The following is a 22,393-nucleotide window of genomic DNA, read 5'->3' on the forward strand; positions in this document are numbered from 1 at the left end:
GCTGGCAGGTTTTTAAGGTATGCGGCAGGACTGAAAGAGTGAAACTGCTGCATGTTACAGCAGTTTGGGGCTGTTTAAAAAAGACTGGAGGAAGGAAATGTCCCCGGGGGGGGGGGGGGAATTATGTTTTTGATGATCTGGGGTCTTCAGTGTGCCAGTGGGTTCTGCCTGGGGGTTCACAGGGATAAAAACTGGCTCCCACCCCCTCTGCCATTGTCCACCCCTCAAATGCAGCAACATTTTGCCTACTGAAAATTCTGGGCTGCAGTGCACTCTTGGTAGCTGATGTCAGTCTTCCACAACTGGATTCCTGCCATATCTGCTGGACTACAATTCTCCTCACCCAAGCACAATGAAATCCATCCAGAGGAGAGGTGCAAAAGATGGGCTCATAACCAGATAGAACTTCATACTATAGACAACTGGCTTGCTGTGTGTCTTCAAGTTGTTTCTGATTTATGGTGACACTAAGGTGAACCTATCATGGGGTTTTCTCAGCAAGATCTGTTCAGAGGGGGTTTGCCCTTGCCATCCTGTGAGGCTGCGAGGGTGTGACTTGGCCAAGGTCACCCAATGGGTTTTCATGGCTGAGCAAGTTTTTGACTCCTAGTTTTCCAGTGTTCTATTCCAACACTCAAACCACTATATCATGCTGACTTCTTAGACAACTGGCTTATGCAAACATAAAACTGGTTTTTGCTTAGGCAGAGTGAAACATTATATAAAACATGGAGACACTGCTGAAAATGATGTAATGTCACCACTAAAATATCTCTGATTCTGGAGTCACTACCAAGTAACATTTCCCCCCACTTGACTCTGACTGGTTGCCAGTGACTCGGAGAAAGACATGGAAACATGCACCATAATGACATCAGTACTTGAGGTAAGAAATCCTTGAAATGGCAATGGTGTCATTTTAATCAGCAGCTCAGCATTATTAATGCAAAATAAGGAAGGAAGCTAAACATGCCTTCAGTATTCACCCTTAACAGAAAGGGCTTTCCCCCAAACATTCCCTATTCTCTGGAAAACTGTCTTCCTTCTATAGCCTGTCCAAAACCATCCACTCACCCTAGATAATAAAGCTGAGCAAAGTTAAGTCTTACCTTTTTCAGCGCCATCACCTGAACAGCACACAATTCACTGAGACATGCTGAGATCTTCTCCAGGGGAAGCCTGGCCAGCACCAATGCAGTCCCTGACAAAGAAGAGGAGGGAATCCATTAACCAGTGAGGGTCAGCTCCTACCTTTCAGGGTTTTTGTGAGGATTAAAACAAGGAGAGCCTGGGGCAGCCAAAGCAAAGGCTATGCCATATGTCTCCACCAACTGTGCCAGTGAAAGAGATGGGACTGAAAGAAGGACCTCTCTGAGGATTTCAGGGCCCTGGGGAAATATCAACATCACATCTCCTCTCAGTGTAGTGTAAAGATCTGCATGCAGAATGTATGCTTTTGTTGTTGTTAACTGTCTTTGATTTGACAACTATGTGAGTGAGACACTTCCAAGCCCCCTGCCCTCAACTGCTCTGTTCAGGTCCTGAAGGCTCAGAGCCATGACCTCCTTGATTGAGTCTATCCATCTAATATGCAGCCTTCCTCTCTTTCTATTTCTCTCAACCTTTCCCATCATTATTGTCTTTTCTAGTGAGTCCTGCCTTCTCGTAATGTGTCCAAAGTACAAGAGCCTCAATTTAATCATCTTGGCTTCCAGGGAGAATTCAGGTTTGATCTGTTCAAGAACCCGTTTGTTTTTCTTTTTAGCCATCCACAGTATCCTCAGCACTCTATTCAAACACCACATCCTTAATGAGTTGATTTTCTTTCTGTCCTCTTTCTTCACCATCCAACTCTCACATCTGTACATGGCGATGGGGAATACAATGGCTTGGACTTGCCTTACTTTGGTGCTCAATTTTATATCTTTGTACTTTAGGATTTTGTCTAGTTCTTTCATGGCTGCCCTTTCCATTCCTAGTCTTCTTCTTGTTTTTTGACTGCAATCTTGACTTGGGCCCAGAGTACTTGGAGGACCGCCTCTCCCCATACAATCCGCCCCGCACTCTCAGGTCAGGTGGGAAAAAACTTTTGAGAGTTCCTAAGATGAGATACGTAGGGACTGCGCAAAGGACTTTCTCTGCAGTGGCCCCGCAGTCTTGGAACTCTCTCCCTGATGAGCTCTGCTTGGCCCCCTCCCTGGAGTCATTTAAGAAAAATCTCAAGACTCACTTATTCCACCAAGCCTTCCCCCACATGTCCTGACTGTCATCTTCTCCTGTGTATTGTGTGTTGTTTAGATTGTTTATTGATTTTAACTGGTTTTAATTATTAGGTATGAATGATGGATTTTTAATGATGGATTTTATTATACGGTTTAATATGGGGTATTTTTGTGGTTTATTTTTATCTGTAATTTTGTTTTGTGCTGTATTGTATTTCATTATTATCTTGCAAACCGCCGTGATCGAAGGAATGGCGGTATATAAATAAAATCTCATTCATTCATTCATTCATTCGTTCATCTCCATTCTGAACAATGACTGATCCAAAGTATGGGAAATCTTTAACTATTTCGATTTCCTTGTTATCTTGGCTGAATATATGACACTGTAGTTTTAATCTTGTAATTATTGTTTTTATTGTTGTTAATCGCACCTCGATCCGTAGGGAGAGGCAGGAAATAGAAATTATTATTATTATTATTATTATTATTATTATTATTATTCTACTCTGACCCATAATACCACTCCTCTGACTCACAAAGGCCTTCCATGCTTCAACATGAACAGGTAAGATCAAAGAAGGCCTGGCCACCCCATCTCTCCCATACCCAGACGCACAACAATGGCATCAGCAACAACATCCACAGGGGTCCTCTGGAGGTCTCAGCACTTCTGTAATCATTGTGCATCCAGCACTGTTGGTGGTGGTGGGTTGCCAGATGCTTCTCTGATCCTACCTGTTCACAATGACTCAGAGAATGCCTGTATGAAGAGGCTTCAGGTCTTTAAAATACATCAGGAGGGGGGCTTTGGGTGCTGCATGGGAAAGATGGGAATACCAACCCAGGTAGCGCTTGAAAAATTACAACCACATGCATAAGGGACACGTACTCATTTGGATTTTCTGGCCCTGGTCTGTCAGATAGGCTGTCAAACACAAATTGAACTGGCTTCTGTACCATGTACTGTACTCTCTAGCTCACTTATCCACTATCCTGGTTTTGTGTTGCACTACAAATCCCATTAACCCCCATAGAAGAGGGGGCTGATGGAAGCTGTAGTCAAAGGGTGCCAAGTGGGAAAGTTGGTTTAGTTCACCTTTTCAAATAGAGTCATGTGTATGGCTTTCTGTCCCAGAAAAGACATATCACAGTTATTTGGAATTACAAACTGGGATGGGAGGGAGGCAGAAGTCTGTCCTGGAAGTAGACTCATAAGCCACCCCTCAGTGCAAGTCTCTCTCTCATGGACAAGGGGGAAACCTATACCTTTAAGGAGCCCCACAGCTGCCTCTGGCGAGAGCATGAAGGAGTCCAGGGACCGAGCGATTTCCAGCAACCCAGTGAAGTGCTGGGCCATGTGATCCCGGCACACTGAGCAAATGTTGTGGATGGCTTTGGCAGAGACAGAGGCCAGCGACTTCTCACACAGGCCCTTCATCAAATAGCCAAGCACAGGATCTGGAAGAGAGGGGAGGGAAGTGTTAAAGAGAAAGTCAGTGAGAGAGATCAACTGTTCTTCCCCATAGAACAGGGGTGGGCAAAAGGTGGCTCAGGATAGCATAGGTTCAAGGATGCTACTATGGTTCTTCACCCTTCCAAAATGTGCTTTTCCTGACTAAAAAAAATGGGTGAACTGCCTCTACCAGAAACCTTGATGAAAAGCAATCTACCCTTTAAACATATTGCATCTCCGTACTGTTTAACTATTTTAAATCCCTTTTCTTCAAACCCAAAGGTAGACTTCTAATGACTCCCAGATATCTCCCCCCCCCCCCCAATTATTGGCACTCTGTGTGGTCTCAGAAAACTGATCCTTAGGTCTGTTGCAGTTACCCAACATTGGCAAAACAGAATTTAAGTAAACCTACAAGGCAGACAAAAAACCTATCCCCATCACCATCACTGTGCTTTTGTGTGTCCAGCACAAAGGGCTGGAATAGAAATCTTCCTTCCTAGTACACTAGTTTTCATTCTGCAGGGGGTTTGTTGTGTAACAATTAAAACAGTATTTCCATGTCTATCAACTGTACTCAACATCCTTGTTTAACTCAGTGCTACTCAAACTGGTGGTCCGTGGACCAATGCCAGTCCTGAGACATCAGCTGCTGGTCCCTGGAGAGTTTCCAAGAAAGAAAGAAACAACAGCAGCAGCTAATGGGCACAAATATGGTACCAATGTCTGACACATGGAGAAATAATTGTCAGTCCATCACATCAGATGGCCTAAGAAACACTGCATATGCAGATTAAGCCCATGTTTCAGTTTGTTGCTATTCAAGTTGTTTCCAATTTATGGCAACCCTAAGGTGACCTGATGACCACGGTTTTTGGCAAGATTTCTTCAGAGGAGGTTATCCATTGCCTTCCTCTGAGGCTGAGAAGGTGTGACTTGCCCAAGGTCACCTAGTTGGCTTTCATGATTGATCAGGGATTTGAACCCAGTCCAATAGTCTCTAGCCACTACACCACACTTGCTCTTTTGTTACACAACACAAGGCAATAAGATCCCTGGTAAATATATTTACTGTTACACTGATGCCAGACACCAAAAATAGTTGATGGGAACTCTTTAAGTGGCACCATTTCAGCCTACAACTGGAAGGGGAGTTTTGGTTCCTATACCTCTGATCAGCTTGGTCACCCTCCACTCCACTACATAACAGTTCTTACCGACAGGAAGCTTTTCACAGCTTTAGTCTGATTGGACTTTCACATGGAAAGACAGAGGCAGGGGAAAACGGCCATGACCTCCCACTCACCAAGAAAGTGGGGATTCCTGTCCACAACTTCGCTCATTTCGCCAACCAGCTCAATACTCGTGTATCGGACAGCCATATGCACTGATTCAGGAAGGCGTACCACTCCATCCAGGACTTCTACGAGTGTCGGATTGTTCTCCCTGAGGGCAGGAGGAAGCAATTACTTAGCTATCAAAACAACAAACCAAGTGGCACGTCAAGAATGGATGTGGGGAGTCATTTCTGCAAGGAATTCAGAACCCGTTTTTTTGTTTTAAACCAGTATCAAGTTACTAGTCCTCATTGTAGAACATTTTTTTTTAGTGCTTTTTATCTGTAAGCTACCTCAAGTCCCAGGGTATTTTTGGGGGTGGGGGAAGATGCAATACAAATAAAATCATTGTATTGATTGACTAACTCACTGTGATAGTTTTCTAGATCAAGGGAAGTAATAGTGCCACTCTATTCTGCTCTTGTCTGGCCCCACCTGGAATACTGTGTCCCGTTCTGGGCACCACAATTCAAAAAGGATGTTGAGAAACTGGAGCGTGTCCAAAGGAGGGCAACTAAAATGGTGAAGGGTGAAGTTGGGGATGTTTAGCCTGGAGAAGAGAAGGTTAAGAGGTGATATGATAGCCCTGTTTAAATATATGAAGGGATGTCATACTGAGGAGGAAGCAAGCTTGTTTTCTGCTGCTCCAGAGACTAGGACCCAGAACAATGGATGCAAGCTACAGGAAACGAAGATTCCACCTCAACATTAGGAGGAACTTCCTGACAGTAAGGGCTGTTCGACAGTGGAACACACTCCTTCCTCAGAGTGTAGTGGAGTCTCCTTCCTTGGAGGTCTTTAAACAGAGGCTGGATGGCCATCTGACAGGGATGCTTTGATTGAGAGTTCTTGCATGGCAGAACGCGGTTGGACTGGATGGCCCTTGTGGTCTCTTCCAACTCTATTATTCTATAAGAGTACTTTTGCAAACAGGGTACATAATAGCTACAAACTGATCCAGAGAATTAAAGCCCCTTCCACATTACGCAGTTATAGCACTATGATTCCACTTTAACTACCATGGCAACATCCTAGGGAATCCTATGATTTCTTGTTTGATGAGGCATTGGAAGTCTCTGGCTTAGTTTCCCAAATGGACTACTGTAATGCGCTCTACATGGGGCTGACTTTGAAGGGTGTGTGGAAATTTCAGCTAGTACAAAGAGCTGCATCCAGAGTGTTAACTGGGGCAGGTTACAGGGCCATACAGGTCCCTTGCTACAACTCTCCCCTGGCTACCATTTTTTCCCCCAGGCACAAACTGCTGGCTATCACCTATCATCACCCCTAGTCTTTCACATTTGCTCACCTCTGGTCTAGATGAAATGCAGGTCGAGTTTTGCTTGGGATCAGAAGTGTTTGGAATTTGGGAATTTTTAAATTTTATTTTGGAATACCCGTATTTTCATGGATGTACATCATGAGATACCTTGGAGATGAGACCCAAGTCTAAACCCAAAATTCATTTATAATTTCATATACACCTTATATACATAGCTCAAAGGTAATTTTATACAATATTTTAAATAATTTTCTGCATGAAACCAAGTTTGTGTATACTGAGCCATCAAAAAGCAAAGGTATCACAACCTCAGCCATCCAAGAAAAAGTTTTGTTTATTGGAATATTTTGGATTTTGGAATTCCAGATAAGGAAGATTCAACCTCTCTGCTTGTGCTCTTCATATTTGTGAGGGACAGGTGCCCTCTGCTGGTTCAAAGGAATAAGACTCCCCTTAGCACATGCAGCACTCAACTTAATTTGCAGAGCCAGCATTTATGATCCTTGTTATCCTTAAACAGGTTCTGGGATTCTCACACTGGAAAATCCCAGCACACAAAGACAGTGACGGAATAAGGCGGCAGCAAGATGCAGAACAATTCCATTCAAGCCCTTGCAAAAAAGTTTCCTTAGAAGCAAAAGCCCAAGGCTTAGAGTCTGAAACACAACTCCCAGGATATCCCAGTGATCATGCTGTTTCCAAGCTCTGATCCAGTCCTATATACCCCTACCTGAAGCTGTGCTATGAGTTTAGCAAAAAGTTTTGTCTCATGGGCACCACCAGCACTCTTCATAGCTAAATGAGTGTCAAAGCAAAGACTTTCTGAGAGAGGGAATTGTGAGTGACATTCAAACAAGGCATTCAAAGGAAGAAGAATCTCATCAGCAGGTGCAGCACTCAACTTAATTTGCAGAGCCAGCATTTATAATCCCTGTTATTCTAGTCTAGATGTATCCCACAGGTCTTTTCTCCTGATTGAACTATGGATTCTCTTTCCATTTTCTCATTGCATTTTTTTAAACCCACCAAAAACCAATGTTTTCTTTTCAGTAATGAGGAAAATCAAAGACACATGACAGGCCAGGGAATTGCCCATGGCCAGGATTGGCACACAGACAACTGGTTGCTTGGCTGGGCATACAGACACAAACATAGAAACCAATGGTCAGAGCTTCATAGACTATGAGGGCTCTCTTGCTACTCACTGATCAACACTCTTGGCAATTGAGGCCATAATGAAGAGGACAGCTTCCGTCACTTCCCAGGGAGGGTTGCCTTCTTTCAAGGTAGCGTAAAGCTGGGAAAAGGACACAGTTATCAGTCAGGATGGCCTGATCAACAGGAAAGGGTTGAGGAAGATTTTAGAAAGACCTAGGCTGCTGCCTCACTGCAGAATTAATGCAGTTTGACACCGCTTTAACTGACATGGATCCAATCTATGGAAACCTGGAATTTGCAGCTTGTTCTGGCACCAGACGTTGCTGACAAAGAAGGCTAAATATGTCACAAAACTACAGATCCCAGAATTCCATTGCATGGGGCCATGGCAGTTAAAGCGGTGTCAAACTGCATGAATTCTGCAGTATAGATGCAAAGAGAGGGAGAGAAACAAAAAGGTGACTGGCTGACAAGGAAGAAAATTAAAACTGAGGGGTAGTCGAGAGTAACACCCCAAACAATTTTGGAACTTTGGGTCTCCTGCCCTGATCTGCTGGCATGAAGGAACCCACATGTTATGGACTGCTCCTTCAGCCAACATGAGAACTGGAATTCCAAGGAGGCTGGTATAGTGGATGTGGCCCTTACCATCAGGCAGATGGGTTCTAGAAACCTTGTCAACATCATGGCCAAAGGTTAACAGCTGCCCAGTGGCATAAAAAAAGGTTATTTGGTGTTTGGTAGGCCAGGGTAGATGGTTTATGGTTTAGCCTGGCAGTTCAAGGATATAGCTGTGGCTGGGAACAAACCTAGGTGTCAGCAGTTTGCTTGTACTGTTCTCCTATCTGTTATGATGGGAGATGGAGCACACCTGCATAGTTCAGTTTTCTTTCTTTGGTTCTGCATTATATAACCTCATCTTCCAGCTGTAAAGCTCTGAGGAGGATGTGCACCCCAGACCAGAGAATCTGTTACCTGCCACGGAGATTTGAAGTATTGGCTTTGGTACAGTCTCTTGAGGTACATTCTCTTAAGGTCTGTTTCTTCCACTTGCTGTGGAACCCACCAGTTAAAGGTCTGTGATGTTTTCCTCTGCTGCAAACCTCTGGTGCATTGGTTTACCACTAATAAATCTTACTTTATAGCTGTGACACATCTCATTTTTTCAATATTAAACAAAGTCTGGAGGAAGCCCTTGATCTGCAGCCAGTACCAACTCAAAACATGTTGACCAAGCACTTCTATCAAAGGTGCAGTGGCCTAGAGAGCAAGTTAGAAAGAGCATTCAGGTCAGGTGAGAAAAGGAGTTCTTTAAGGATCTGGGGTCACAAAGGGAGCTGAGAGACCTGCCACACTTAAGAAATAAAGCAGTTTGACACCACTTTAACTATAATGGCATCATCCTGTGGAATTCTGGGATTTATAGTTTGGTGCGGTATTCAGCCTGGTCTGTCAGAGAGATCTAGTGCCTAACCAAACTATAAATTCCATTATTCCACAGGACGGAGTCATAGCAGTTAAAAGTTGTGTTGAACCACTTTATTTCTGCAGTGTGGATACACACTGAGACTTCAAGAACAGAAAAAACAGAATGGACAAGCTGACAACTGCTAAGAAGGCCTGGCACCAACATGGGGGCACACGGAAAAGCATGGATTTTGTTGCGACTCAGATGTGTGGTGCATAGCAGAGGAAAGGAAAAATAGTCCTTTGGGTTCTTTCAAACCAAGAGAAAATACTGGGCAACCTGGGCAATGCAAAAACCGACCAAAGGAAGCTACCCTTTTCTTTCTTACCTGGGCAAAACACTCCACAGAGCCAACTAAGAAAATCAAGTCCTTGACCAGATCCGATACCCGCATCCGGAACTCCCCAAAGTCATCTGTCTCCTCGGGGATCCCTTCCTGGCAGAGAAAACGGGGATGGGGGAGTGTAAGGCAAATGGTGACAAATTTGTCACTGAAAGAACAGAATTGACACAGCAAAAGGGGAGTGTGAGCCCACAAAAGACAAAGCACACAACAACAACAACAACAACAACCCTGGCACTAGACAATACAAAGACACATACAGGAATAAAATGTCATGCAAGAGCTTCAACAGATTGTTTTGCTGGCATTGGGCAAAAGGAGTCATAGACAGCTGCAGACATTCTTCTGTATCAGATATATTTATTGAAAAACAGATATAAGCCTCTTTTCCTCAAGGTTCAGTGTGGTACACTGAAAAAAGTGGACTTGAGAAAAGCTGGCAGAAGCCCTGAAATATACTGGCATGGACTCTCATTCTAACACAAAGAGAATGCCAAACTGAGGACAAAATGCACTTTCTAGTTTCATAAAACTGTTAATAAAAACATATAGTCTTTAAAGAAACCAAGACCAAATTCACTCGAAGCTGCAAGAAGAAAATATTCCTGATCTGGACCAATGTCACCTTGGAGCTCTGTCTGACCCCCAAATCTGTTTAGGTGGTCCTCAACCCCTTGAGACAACCCAAGCCACTATTTCATGGCTAAGAAATGGCTGAACCCCTTCTCCTAGAAGCCCTCCTGAAGTGGCAATGCAGTGCCCTGCCCACAGCACTGATTAACATTTCCAAATCAGATCTTGCAAAATTCCAGCCATTCTTGAGGAGAGGGGGTGTTCTTCAATGGTTTTGGCTCTATGGGTCCCTCTTGGAGGGCTCAAGGGGTAGAAAATTACCCACCCACCCCAGTGGTCCAGCCCTGCTGTAGAATAGATGTTTCCTGCATGAAGAGCAATAAACACATGTGTGAGTGTTTATTGCTCCAAATTTATCTTCCTCCTTTCCTTTCTGCTCTCTTTCCCCAGCGACCATTTTCAATTTACTTTGGGCAGAAGGTTTTCATCTCAAGAGACCTTCTCTGGCTGTAGGAGAAATGTCGTTGTTGAACTGAAGAGACCTGAGCTCGATACCAATGTCATTTTATTGGGGGGGGGGGGGAGGAACCCCTTACACAAAGTCAGTTCCCTTGTTCCTAAAGGGGGAGGGGGTCATGTTTTGCATAAAAGAGGATCACAGATGACAAGGGCAAGGGACATACATGGTCCGGATCCAGCTGGCAGTGCCGTGCAAGGGCATGAAGGAGCCTCTGGATGTAGGCCTTGAAAATGCTGTGGATGATGGCGTCATCTGTCTTGTAAAGGTGCTCCCCCAGCCGGTACCAGAAGTTGAAGGAAATTTCCACCACCTGTTGTGGGCAAAAGAGACGTTCAAATCTGGCAGTCCTCAACAGCAGTAGAAGCACCAGACACCTCCAGCTCTCCATAACAGTTCCCAATCTATCTTGCTTTTTTAGGGAGGCTAATGGAGTGACATTGGCACTTGGCAATTGGGGTGAGGAAAAGGTGTACCTTACCTCGTATTGGGGGTGGCCTGCGCAGATCAAGAGGAGCTCTATCGTTCGCAAGTCGCCCAAGCCTTGGCCTGGTGTGCAAACGATTTTATCCAGAAATGTTTCACAGAGTTCGGTAAAGATCCGGCAGTAATTAAGAACCCTGAAAAGGAGAAAGGAGGTGGGTTCAAATCAGCAAGCAGGCCCATTGCTGGCAGAAACTGTATCTCAGGTGGGTGCATAGAGGAGGAAAGCAAAATACTTTTATATGTATTTCATCATCATCATCATCATCATCATCATCGAACTGAAATATTTATATATCACCCTAAGTCCTAAGATGTAAAATGATGTACAGTAAAAATCAATTTAAACTGTTTAAAACCATTACAAACTTTATGAATAGTTTAAAAGCCCATTTAACATGAAAACAAGATAGTTCAAAACCAATTTAAACAGATTAAAATAATCTTACAGTTGGTCCTCTGTTTTCGCAGGCGATCTGTTCTCCCCCCCCCCGTGCGAAAATGGAGGCTCATGCATATTCAAGCCCCATAGGCTTGAATGGGGTGCACGTCCCATTGAAAACAGCGGAGTTCACCCCTCTGTGGATTTTCAAGGTCACAGATCTCAGATCCGCGAGTTAGGAGGGGCAGCTGTATAATCACTATCATGCACAAGTTTGAATGGTGTCAATTATCGTCTCCATTCACCTCTCTACTCCCATCTATGAATCAGGTGCCACAGCCACAACATACAGTGGGGATGTGGGGGGAATGTGCTTTGCAAGTCCAAGACCCAAGATTCCATCCCCACCACTTCTTGTTAACTGGTTCTCAAGAAGCATGAGTGCTGCCTCAGACCCTGGAAAACTGCTACCATTCAGAAGACCAGGTTGGCTTAGACAAGTTGACTGCTTGGTCCATGATTTCTTGGTCCTTTCATATCCATGAGCACCCTGCCTTTCCAGCCTGAATTCCATATTCAGGGCAGAGAAGGAGACACTGAAGTTTTGTTCATACTTACCTGGCAGGGGAGACACCATGATCACGACAAACATACTTTTAAGGCCATGGTCAATGAGGTGTGGATAACAAATGGCTCAAATGTGGACCTCAAGGCCAATTCTGACCCACCACCACCACCACCATCACCCCAGCACTCCCTGAAAACTGCACCACAAATGCATCAGTAAATGGCACTGGTAGATTTCAGCAGCAAACTAAGGGGAGGAAACATTTAAAGCAAGCACTGTTCCTTGCTCTAATCTGCCACCTCTGAACAGAAAGTGATCTAGCAAGCTTCTCTACCAGTGATTATATAACCAATGTGAAGTCAAAGGCTTTCATGGCCTGCATCCACAGTTTTTGTGGGTTTTTCAGGCTATGTGGCCATGTTCTGGAAGAGTCAGGAACGTCAGGAATACTCTTCCAGAACATGGTCACATAGCCTGAAAAACCCACAAAAAATGATTATACAGCCCTTTCAATGCACAAAAAACTTCAACACCTGGAACCTTAAGGAAGGGAGAACTGAACTGTAAAGTTATCTAGTTGGACATTAAGGATGATATGATTAAAAAGAAAATTAGAAAGCAGAATGGGATAATTTGGATGCCAGGGGAGAAAAGAAAGAAACATCATTGCAAACCAGAGCTGGATCTAAAAAGCCATACATCTAAATTCAAGAGCCCTGGGGCATTTGGTCTGACATTTGTTGATCAACTGCTCCACGCATACTCTAAGAGAAAACCACTGTTGAAAGGAAGGCTTCCAAAAGCAAACTGGTATGGCACAGGCTGTGTGGGGACAAGGTGAGCAGACAAGACAAGTGCTCAACAACAGCAAAATTGAGAAATTCAGAATAGCTAAGACACCATTCTCCTGACCTGGTCCCTCCTCAGAAACTGTTACCTACTGCTCCTTGCCAGGCCTTATGGCTACTCACTTGTCCAAATCTTCACGGGCCACCGCCATATGATAAGCTGTCTCCAAGGTCAGGACACCTTGGAAAAGCTGCAGGGCCAGGGGTAAGTTGGTTTCCACGTTCTCAATGGCGTAAAGCGCAGAACAGACGCAGTCTGAAGCGGCTTCATGCAGGTTTGACGATGTCTTGTCTTGTTGCTGAAAGGCACCAGAAAAAGGAATACCTGAAGTAAAGTGTCTTAAAGATCGCTGAGGGAGAGCTTTCTCTCTGACCCATCACTGCCTCACAAGCAGTTGCTTAGGGCAGGGAGGAAGGCCTTCCTGGTGACTGCTTCCTTCTACAAGAGCCTGAAACGGCAGTCACTCTGCTCTGTTTACTGGCAGGCAAAGGATATTTTATTTAGGGGATCCATTCCGGACCACCACCACCCCATAAGGGAAAAACTGTGTATGCTTGAGCCCCATTGAAAACAATGGGGTGTGTGCATGTGGTGCAGCTACAGCGTAAGCTGAAAGCCACGTATGGTGCGCCTGCATATGGCGCAGACATGCTGTAATTGATTATGGTAGGAGAGATTTTTTTAAATGGGATGTGCTGGACTTTCTTCTTTTTATTTTAAACAGGTTTTTAAAAAATTAGTAGGTTTCTATACTTAATGGGATTTGTAGATTTCTGTACTATACAGTGTTTCCCTTGTACAGGCTGAGTCTCCCTTATCTGGAATCCGAAATCTAATACAGTCCGTCCTCCCCGTACGCGGGGGAACTGTTCTGGACCCCCTCCCCCCACGTATGGGGAAGAGAGCATATGCTCAAGCCCCATAGAAAATAATGGGCCATGCATTTGCAGCATGGTGCACGGCGTGATTTACTTCTGCCCGAGCTTGCATTCCGCGTAATCTCAAAGCTGCGGAAGGCAAGCCCACCTATGGGGAGGGCCAACTGTATATCCCAAAATCCAAAATTATCCACATGGATGGCTGAAATAGTGGAATCTTTGCTTTCTTATGGTTCAGTGTACACAAACTTGATTTCATGCACAAAATTATTAAATATACTGTGTATAAAATTATTTCATGGCTATGTGTATAAGGTGTATATGAAACCTAAATGAATTTCAAATTTAGACTTGGATCTCATCTCCAAGATATCTCATTATGCATATGCAAATATTCAAAATCTGAAAAAATAGAAATCCAAAACACTCCTGATACCAGGATTTTAGATAAGGAAGACTCAACCTGTATTTTGTTTTAACCTATACTGTAAGCCAGCCTTTTACACCCTGGAGGAACCCTTGTTCAGGTCTCAGGGAACCCGTGTATAAAGAATTTTTATCTTTACGGCTAAAAAATAGCATTTTTTAAAAAATCACAACCTCTCATGGAACCCCTAGCAACCTCTCACAAAATCCAGGAATCCAGGTTGACAAATCTCACTGTAAGCTGTATTGGGAGAAAGATGGGATATCAAATGAATGAATGAATCTGGCTCAGTTTTCCTGCTAGCACAGAGGTAGACAAAACAGTCCAGAGCCAATTTCACTGCAATTTGGTGCCCCCCTAGGCTGTTTCAGAGTTCAGTGTGTTGTAATGTGTTGGACTAGGACTCCAGGAGACCAGGGTTTGAATCCCTACTCAGCCATGGAAACTCTGGATGACCCTGGGCAGTCACACTCTCTCAGCCTCAGAGAAAGGCAAAGACAAATCTACTCTGAACAAATTTTGTCAAGAAACCCCATGATATGTTCACTTTAGGGTCACTGTAAATCACAAATTACCTGAAAGCACACAACAATAAAGCCTGTTTTAGGCCCAAGAGAAGCTTTTTTTTCCCCTCAACCAAGATGGGATAAGAAATAACTTCCTGTGTGTTCCAGGCTGAAACAGGCCAGCCTCCTCAAGTGCCAAATTGCTCCCAGGTCCTCTAGAGAGCACAAGAGGGGAAAGGGCTCAACAAAAAACGTTTTTTAAAAATTGACAAACGTTGGGAACTACAAGAGGTAGTAAGAGCAAAATTTGCAAAGAAAGAAGTCATAAATATGTGTATTTTAAATATCTTTTTTGTAATCTGTGTTTTTATGTTATGTTAGTGGTTTGTTTCATAATGTTGTTCAGTTGCCCCTCTGTTTTTGTAGCCTTGGAGTCTGCGTCCCTCGCCCATTCATAGACGACAAATGGAGGAGGACAAAATGGGGTGCACAGGTGCTCCCAGGCGCACACTACTATTCAAGCCAATGGGGCTTGAATATTGGCAATTTTCCGTTTTTGCATGGGGGTTCCAGAACAGATCCCCCGCAAAAACAGAGGGGCAACTGTATTTTTTTTATTGTTTTTGTTTTTTCTGGTAACTGTGATGTTATTATTTGTACTGATATTAATAAATATATTGATAAAAAGGTTGAGGGGTGGGAGGTAGCACTGGGGCCAAAACAGGCCTTATACAGTCTAAAGACCACATTTCCATCACCTCTATTCATACATTGGTGGCCAATTCTAGCTTAAAATTCCAGGGATTTAGTTACCTCTTTGTGATCTTTGAAGCAACAGAAAAAGATTCATCTCCAGCCCACAACCATTTTAACATCTGGATAACTAGCAACTGCAGGTGGCAGAAGCTTTCACAGATTAATATTCACTTTGCTGGGAAGCTCATAATAATAGCATTAGTGTCCTTTGCTAGGAGATAAGCACACATACATGCAAACATAGTTACAGATTCTGTTGAGAGGATAGGTGGGACTGCACAGTTTTTAACAGTGAAGAAATACAGTCAGTTCCGCACATGTCTATCATGACTAGCTTCCATGTCTATGTTTTCGCAGCTGCATTAGATGCACAGGAGATTTGGATGCCCACAGAAGAAAGCCTTCTAGGTGGCTGCTCTCAAGTTGTGGAACTTCCTTCCACAGGAGGTTTGGTTACCCAGCTCTTTCTTTCCACGGGCTGGCCAAGACTTTCTTATTTAGGTAGACCTTTGACTTTCAACCTATTTTGGCACAAGGGTCTTTTAATGGAGCATGTGAGATCTTTTAATGAAGTGTGTTATGCTTTTAACCTTTCTACTATTTTTAATGTGGTTTTAAGCTGTTTTAATTATAAGGGAGAGTTCACTTTATATCAAATAAGTTCAGCTGTACTCTGTTTGTTATAAGCCATCTACGGTCGCATATGGGGAAAAGGCAGGACATACATTTAAGAAAATAGATCAATAAGTTTTGGGCAAAGTTGACAACTCCACAGTTTAAGTTAGAAATTAGAAGGTTTGCCAAATGTTAGAGTGTGGGAATGTAGTTCCCAAGCATATTTTGGAATATAGTCAGCCCTCCATATCCACAGATTCTTTATCCACGGATTCAAACAACTATGGTTTGAAAATATTAAAAAAAACATATAAATTCCAAAAAGCCAATCTTGATTTTGTCATTTTATATAAGGGACACCATTTTACTACACCACTGTATTTAATGGGACATGAGCATCCACAGATTTTGGTATCCAAGGGGTGGTGGTCCTGGAACCAAACCCCAGTGGATACGGAGAACCCACTGTACTGTGCAATTCCTTTTCAGATCCTGCAATTATGGCCCAGCTGCTGTAGAGAAGCCATGGGAAGGGGGGAGCTTTACATTCAAGACTGATCTTATTGTCTCCCCACAACCAAGGGCAGAGTATCAGATGGCAAGAAGACCCACAAGACCCACACTGGGAAAGTTCAAAGATGATTCAGGGTTGTGTTGAACCTGGCTACAGCAGCTGCAACTGAGAGGAAAGGCATCATCCAGACCAGGCTAGAAAAAGCAGAGTACTGCTGAGGCTCGAGAAGGAAAAAAAGAACCCAGCTTCTTGGAGCCATGGCCTCATTTGACTGGAAAAGCCAGTGCACAGCACCTCTAAGAGCTATAAGCCCTTTTCTCCAGGGCCAATGTTCTGGTGGCTTGATGGCCCGCCCCATACTCAGTGGATGATTTTAAATAGCCTGTTGGTTCCTTTTAACTCTTGTATTCTATTTGAAATCTCCCTTACTCTGATTTTATGTACACACACTAGGGAGGAAAACACAAATGCACACCACCAGACACATGTCAGCATGCCTGCATTCAGAGGCTGACCATATCCCTCACTACTGTCATGGCTCAATGCTATGAAATTCTGGGATGTGTAGTTTTGTGAGACATTTCACCTTCTGTCAGAGAACTCTGGTGCCATGGCAAACTACAAAGCCCAGAATTCCAAAGCACTGAGCCAAGGCAGCAAAAGCAGTGTCAAACTGCATTGTTTCTGCAGTGCAGATGCAGCCTGACTTAAGGCATCCCTTGGGCTCTTATTATTCCTATGCTCAGCCATGCCCTCCTTCCCAGCACAGAGATTTGGGATCCTGGAACCATACCAGAACTTCAAAGAGCAGTGATAGCAACTTGCTGTTGGCCATGAAGGTGCTGTCGAGGACACCCAGGTTGAACCAGCTCCCTAGACAGCGGAAGATCTTTATGAGCATCTTCTCATCATTGCCTGCCTTCTCCACACAGGTCACCTGCAGGGAAAATAAAAAAGGAGAGGTGGGAGATCAGCGCACTGCAAACCAAGGTGACCTGTCACATCGTCCAGCAGCATACTAGCATTCTGCTTACAAAGGTTGAGGTAACCTGAGTTAATGGATGTATGCAAAGGGATCTTGTAGCACCTTTGAGACTAACTGTGCAAAAGATGTTGTAAGCATGAGCGTTCATAGACTTGGTCTATGGTAAACTAGTAGACTCCATGCATCTGAGGAAGTAGATCAAGTCTATGAAAGTTTATGCTACAACCTCCTTCACACAGTCTCAAAGATGCTACAAGATCCCTTTGCATACCAATATTTCAGATTAACAGAGCTATGTCTCTGAAGTCTCCTCTCAGTTAACAAAGTGTTCCTGGGCTTTATTTCTGTAACAGAAATTTGGGTACCAAGAGTTAGAAATAACGGGCGCACCTATACTATAGAAACAATGCAGTTTGGCATCACTTTTAAGTGTTGTGGCTCCATCCTATGGAATCCTGGGATTTGTAGCACTACAAGTCTTTAGCCTTCTCTGCAAGAGAATGCTGATGCTCATTAAACAAAATATCCCAGAATTTTGAAGGATGGAGCCATGGCAGTTAGAGTGGTGTCAAACTGCATTATTTAGACAGTGTAGATGCAACCAAGATGAAAAGAATAGGGAGTGGTCCCTACGCCACAGAAGAAGAAGAGCAGTTCAAGGTGTTTCAGTAGACTTTTGATTCAAAACTAGCACTATGCACATGTCAAATGAAGTAACCAGATCAGGTAAGTCTTTGCTTTCTGATGCTTCAATGTATACAAACTTTGGTTCATGCATAGAATTATTAAAACTACTGTGTATAAAATTACCTTTACAGGCTATGTGTATAAGGTGTATATGAAACATAACTTCATGTTGAGACTTGGGTCTCATCTTCAAGATATCTCATTATGTATATGCAAATATTCCAATATCCAAAACATTTCTGGTCTCAAGTATTTCAGATAAGGGTGACTCAACCTATATTTTCTTTCAGGAAAACTTTCAAGGCCAGTAATCTGTACATACTCAGAACCCCCCCCCCCCCCCCCCGTCTCAGCAAGGGCAGCAAAGACAAAATACAAGGTATGTCCTGAATGTGGTGCTGCAATGCACCCTGGGATTCAACAAGAACAGGAGGGATGCAAGAGAAGATCCACCAAAGAGGAAGCACAGGCAGTCAGGGGCAAGTTACTCCTGGGAGCACGAGAGACTTGAAAGTGCAACCTCAGCAAAATGAAGCAGAAAGGAAAGGAAGGGGCATTGCTGGCCTCAGCAGCTTTGGTCCAGGACAGACGCCCTGCTTGCTTAGTCAAACGTTGATCAATGAGGGCACCAGCAGGGGAAGGAGCCTTTCTACTGAAGGACACGAAGAGCACCAACCCTGCAGGGCTGAGGCACAGAAGCTGGAGGATGTGATGCAAAAGCGAGACTAAGGCTGCACCTGCACTGCAGAAATAGTGCACTTTGACACCATTTTAACTGCCATGGCTGAATGCTATGGAATTCTGAGATTGGTAGTTTTGAGAGATATTTAGCTTTCTCTGTCAGAGAGCACTGGTGCCACAACAAACTACTAAGCCCAGGATTCTATAGGATGAATGATAGTTAAAGCAGTGTCAAACTGCATTATTTCTACAGTGCAGATGTACTCAAAAGTCTCAGGATGAGGGGAAAGGTCTGTTCCAAGAACAAAACAAGCCAAATAAATATAGCCCGACAAATTTTATTCCTCTGCTTTACAGACATACGGTACCTCCCAAGATATTGTTGCTGCTGTTATCATAATCATTATTTTAGTCATTTATATCCTGCCTTTCCTCTGGAATAAAAGCTTCTTCTCTTTCGACAAATTGCAAAGATTAAGATTGCCTGTATGTGCACAGAGATATCTATAAGGGTTTAATAGTCCTACTCTGAAAACTACCAGCTGCAATTTGCAATGTTAGAGAGATACTTTTTTCAAATCCCTACAGGCAGATTTTCATATTACTTTGTAAATACAGAGAGTCCTGTTTTATGTGCCTGTAACTCAATGGGGTTTACTACATGCTGTGGGCTTTATTTCAGAGGAAAAACTGGCAAAACCACCTCTGAATATTCCTTGCCTGAGAAAACTTTAAGAAATACATGGGAGTCACAAAAAGCTGACAGGAGATTGGAAGGCACATACACTTGTTGTGTGCCTTCAAGTCATTTCTGACTTATGGTGACCCTATTATGGGGTCTTCTTGGCAAGATTTATTCAGAAGAGGTTTACCATTATCTTCCCCTGAGACTGGGAGCAAGTGACCTGCCCAAGGTTACGCAGTTAGGTTTCATGGCCAAATGGGGAAACGAACCCTGGCCCCAGAGTCATAGTCCAACATTCAAACCACTATGCATACACACACAGATAGACAATATTGTTTATTGGTTTTATTTCTTGTGTAACTTGAAGCGCATGTTCATAGCCTACTTTTTTTTTTAATCTAGTCAGTTTGTTTGCTTTAATGTCTATTGTTTGTTTTTTAACAGCCCCTGCAGAATACAACAAAATAATTCCCAAATGAAATGCACTGGACTGTTTATATGTTGTTGTTGTTTTTAAATAAAACCTATATCTGAATCTTCTGAGACTCACTGTCCTCTTTACATCCAGTGCCACTGAGATTGGGAAAGAGAGTGATCTTGCCCTCAAATCCACTCTCTGGTGAAGATGGACATTCCTTCTTCCCAAGACTGGAAAGCATTCAGTAACTGTGAGTCCCCCTTATCGGGGGGGGGGGGGTAATCTTAAGACACTTTAAAATGCCCCTCCAATTCCTGGTTAAGTGACTGGCTAAAGACTTGTTAACTGATCAGGAAACCGATTTCTTGTTTCCACCAAGGAAGAGGCCATAATTTTCCATGCTATTTGGATACCTTTGGACAGATTTAATGACAGATACTGTTTCTAGCTGCTTTCACTTAAGGCAATGGTCCCCAAACTGTGCCCTTTAAGAGATTTTTGATTTCAGCTCCCAGAAGTCTCAGCCATGTTGGCCAATAGTCTAGGATTCTGCGAGCAACATCCCTTAAAGAGCACAGTTTGGGGACCAGTGACCTAGGGTCTGGCGACTCACACAATTAGGTCCCCCTTTTAGAGCAGGAAGTTTGCACAGGCCTACTCTCACATGGATGTAACCAGGACCAAAAATGGTGGAAGGTCTGGAAACCATAACCTGTGAAGATCAATGTAGGGAACTGAGTATGTTTAGCCTGGAGAAGAGAAGGTTAAGAGGTAATATGATAGCTCTGTTAAAATATTTGAAGGGATGCCATACTGAGGATGGAGCAAGCTTGTTTTCTGCTGTCCAGAGAACAGGACCCAGAAAAATGGATGCAAGCTACAGGAAAAGAGATTCCACCTCAACATTAGGAGGAACCTCCTGACAGCAAGAGCTGTTTGACAGTGGAAGATGCTCCCTTGGAGTGTGGTGGAGTCTCCCTCTTTGGAGGTCTTTAAACAGAGACTGGATGGCCATCTGTAGGAAGTGCTTTGACTGTGTCTGCTTGCATGTCAGAAGGGGGTTGGACTGAATGACCCTTGAGGGTTTCTTCCAAGTCTATGTTTCTATTCTATTTTAGGTTCACAACAATGCTGTGAAGCAGGTAAAGCTAAACCACTCACTGAATATAATAGTATTCAACCCTGTTAGTCTGCTTTTACATAAAGCCATTAAGGAATTCAGTACACTTCATCACATGCGTGCATCCAAAAAAGTGGACGTCAGAGATTTCTTCTTCCCAAGTAGTCTCAAAAGTGTTAGCGGGTTTCTTTCTTTTGCACTAAATGCAATGTTCTGGATGGGGGGTTAAACGGGACTGGATATAAAGCCTTCCCCATTCAAGCTAAGGAGAATAGAATAAAAAACCCACTGGCTCTCAAACCTGTTCAGCCTTCTCTTCTTTTTTCAGTACTTTCCTGCATTAATATTGATATTTTAACCTGCCACTCACCAGTAGAGAGACCACCGTACTGGAGTAATAGGCTAAGTCTTCGATGATCTCAGTGCGGCGGTTGGCTCCAATGCGTAAGGATCGGCTGTGAACCTCTTCTGGCAGCACCGTCAGGATTTCCAGTAAGAAGGGCAGTGACGTCACATCATTGTTGTACCTATAGTTTCAGGGATGGAGGTGAGGAAAAAAAATGGTGAGGGAAAAGCTCAACAGCCAAGCAGGTTTTCGGCACATATGTCAAAAAGGGAAAGAAGAGATTAAAGACAATTACTTGGAAAGAAATGAAATGAACCATTATGCAAAACATACTAAAACAATACAAGTGTTAACTACTTAAATTAGTAGTTTTTTTATTAAAATGGCTCTGGAAGGATATACCATCACCAGGAGGAACAGCAGCTTCCACCCTCTCTAAAAAAGGTTTAAACATTTTTAGCAGTGCAGTATGGCACACAGCATGGTGTAGTGGTTTTGAGTGTTGGATAATGACTTTGGAAAGTAGGGTCTAAATCTTCATTCAGCTATGGAAGCCCACTGGGTGACCTTGGGCAAGTCACATTCTCTCATCATCAGAAGGCATAGGCAACCCCTTCTGAACAGACCTTGCCAAGAAAACCCCACGACAGGGTCACCATAAGCTGGCAATGACTTGTAGGCACCCAATAACAACAGTGGCAAGTAATAATCAGCCCTTGCTAATAAAAGTACATGGTTTTTTTCCAAAAAGTATATTTCCAATACCAGCAAAAAGGAGGAAAATACACTGAATGCTTAAGCCGGAATATAACAGGACATTCTAGAAGAAAATGAGCCCAAACTCATGGATGAAGGACTGCCCAAGTGTTGTGTATGTGAAAGCAAAAAGGGAAAGGTGCCAAGCAATAAGAACCTCATGACAATCCTCATCATCCCACTGCCAACAAAGCCAATCTACCATGCCCAACTTTTAATTTTTTTATTTATTGGCCAAAAAATACTGTAGATCCATTGTGGCCCAAGGTTTTCACTTCAAAATTAAGCTGCTGTATCTCCAGCACAAAACCGTCTGCAAAATTACACACCATGTACCTTTAGGAGGGAGGGCAGGAAAAGAGAAAAAGAGGACCTGAGGAA

General features: G+C 43.4%; 1 protein-coding gene across 2 annotated transcripts in view; it reads right to left on the reverse strand.

Moving 5' to 3' along the window:
* TNPO3 (transportin 3) overlaps positions 1-22,393 on the reverse strand; it is a 65,853-nt gene that overhangs the window by 15,720 nt on the left and 27,740 nt on the right. For both annotated transcript variants that reach the window (XM_089527380.1, XM_089527381.1), the window contains exons 4-13: positions 21,281-21,437; positions 17,128-17,271; positions 12,761-12,936; positions 10,838-10,976; positions 10,523-10,669; positions 9,252-9,359; positions 7,503-7,594; positions 4,985-5,124; positions 3,492-3,683; positions 1,110-1,201 (exon numbers count right to left, since the gene is read on the reverse strand). In XM_089527380.1, coding sequence (XP_089383506.1) covers positions 1,110-1,201; positions 3,492-3,683; positions 4,985-5,124; positions 7,503-7,594; positions 9,252-9,359; positions 10,523-10,669; positions 10,838-10,976; positions 12,761-12,936; positions 17,128-17,271; positions 21,281-21,437 — 1,387 coding nt within the window. The remainder of the gene's footprint in view (positions 1-1,109; positions 1,202-3,491; positions 3,684-4,984; positions 5,125-7,502; positions 7,595-9,251; positions 9,360-10,522; positions 10,670-10,837; positions 10,977-12,760; positions 12,937-17,127; positions 17,272-21,280; positions 21,438-22,393) is intronic.

The sequence above is a fragment of the Sceloporus occidentalis genome, unplaced genomic scaffold (assembly GCF_023333645.1).
Source record: "Sceloporus occidentalis isolate IW3139 unplaced genomic scaffold, rSceOcc1.0.p SCAF_5, whole genome shotgun sequence".
Classification (NCBI taxonomy): Eukaryota; Metazoa; Chordata; class Lepidosauria; order Squamata; family Phrynosomatidae; genus Sceloporus; species Sceloporus occidentalis.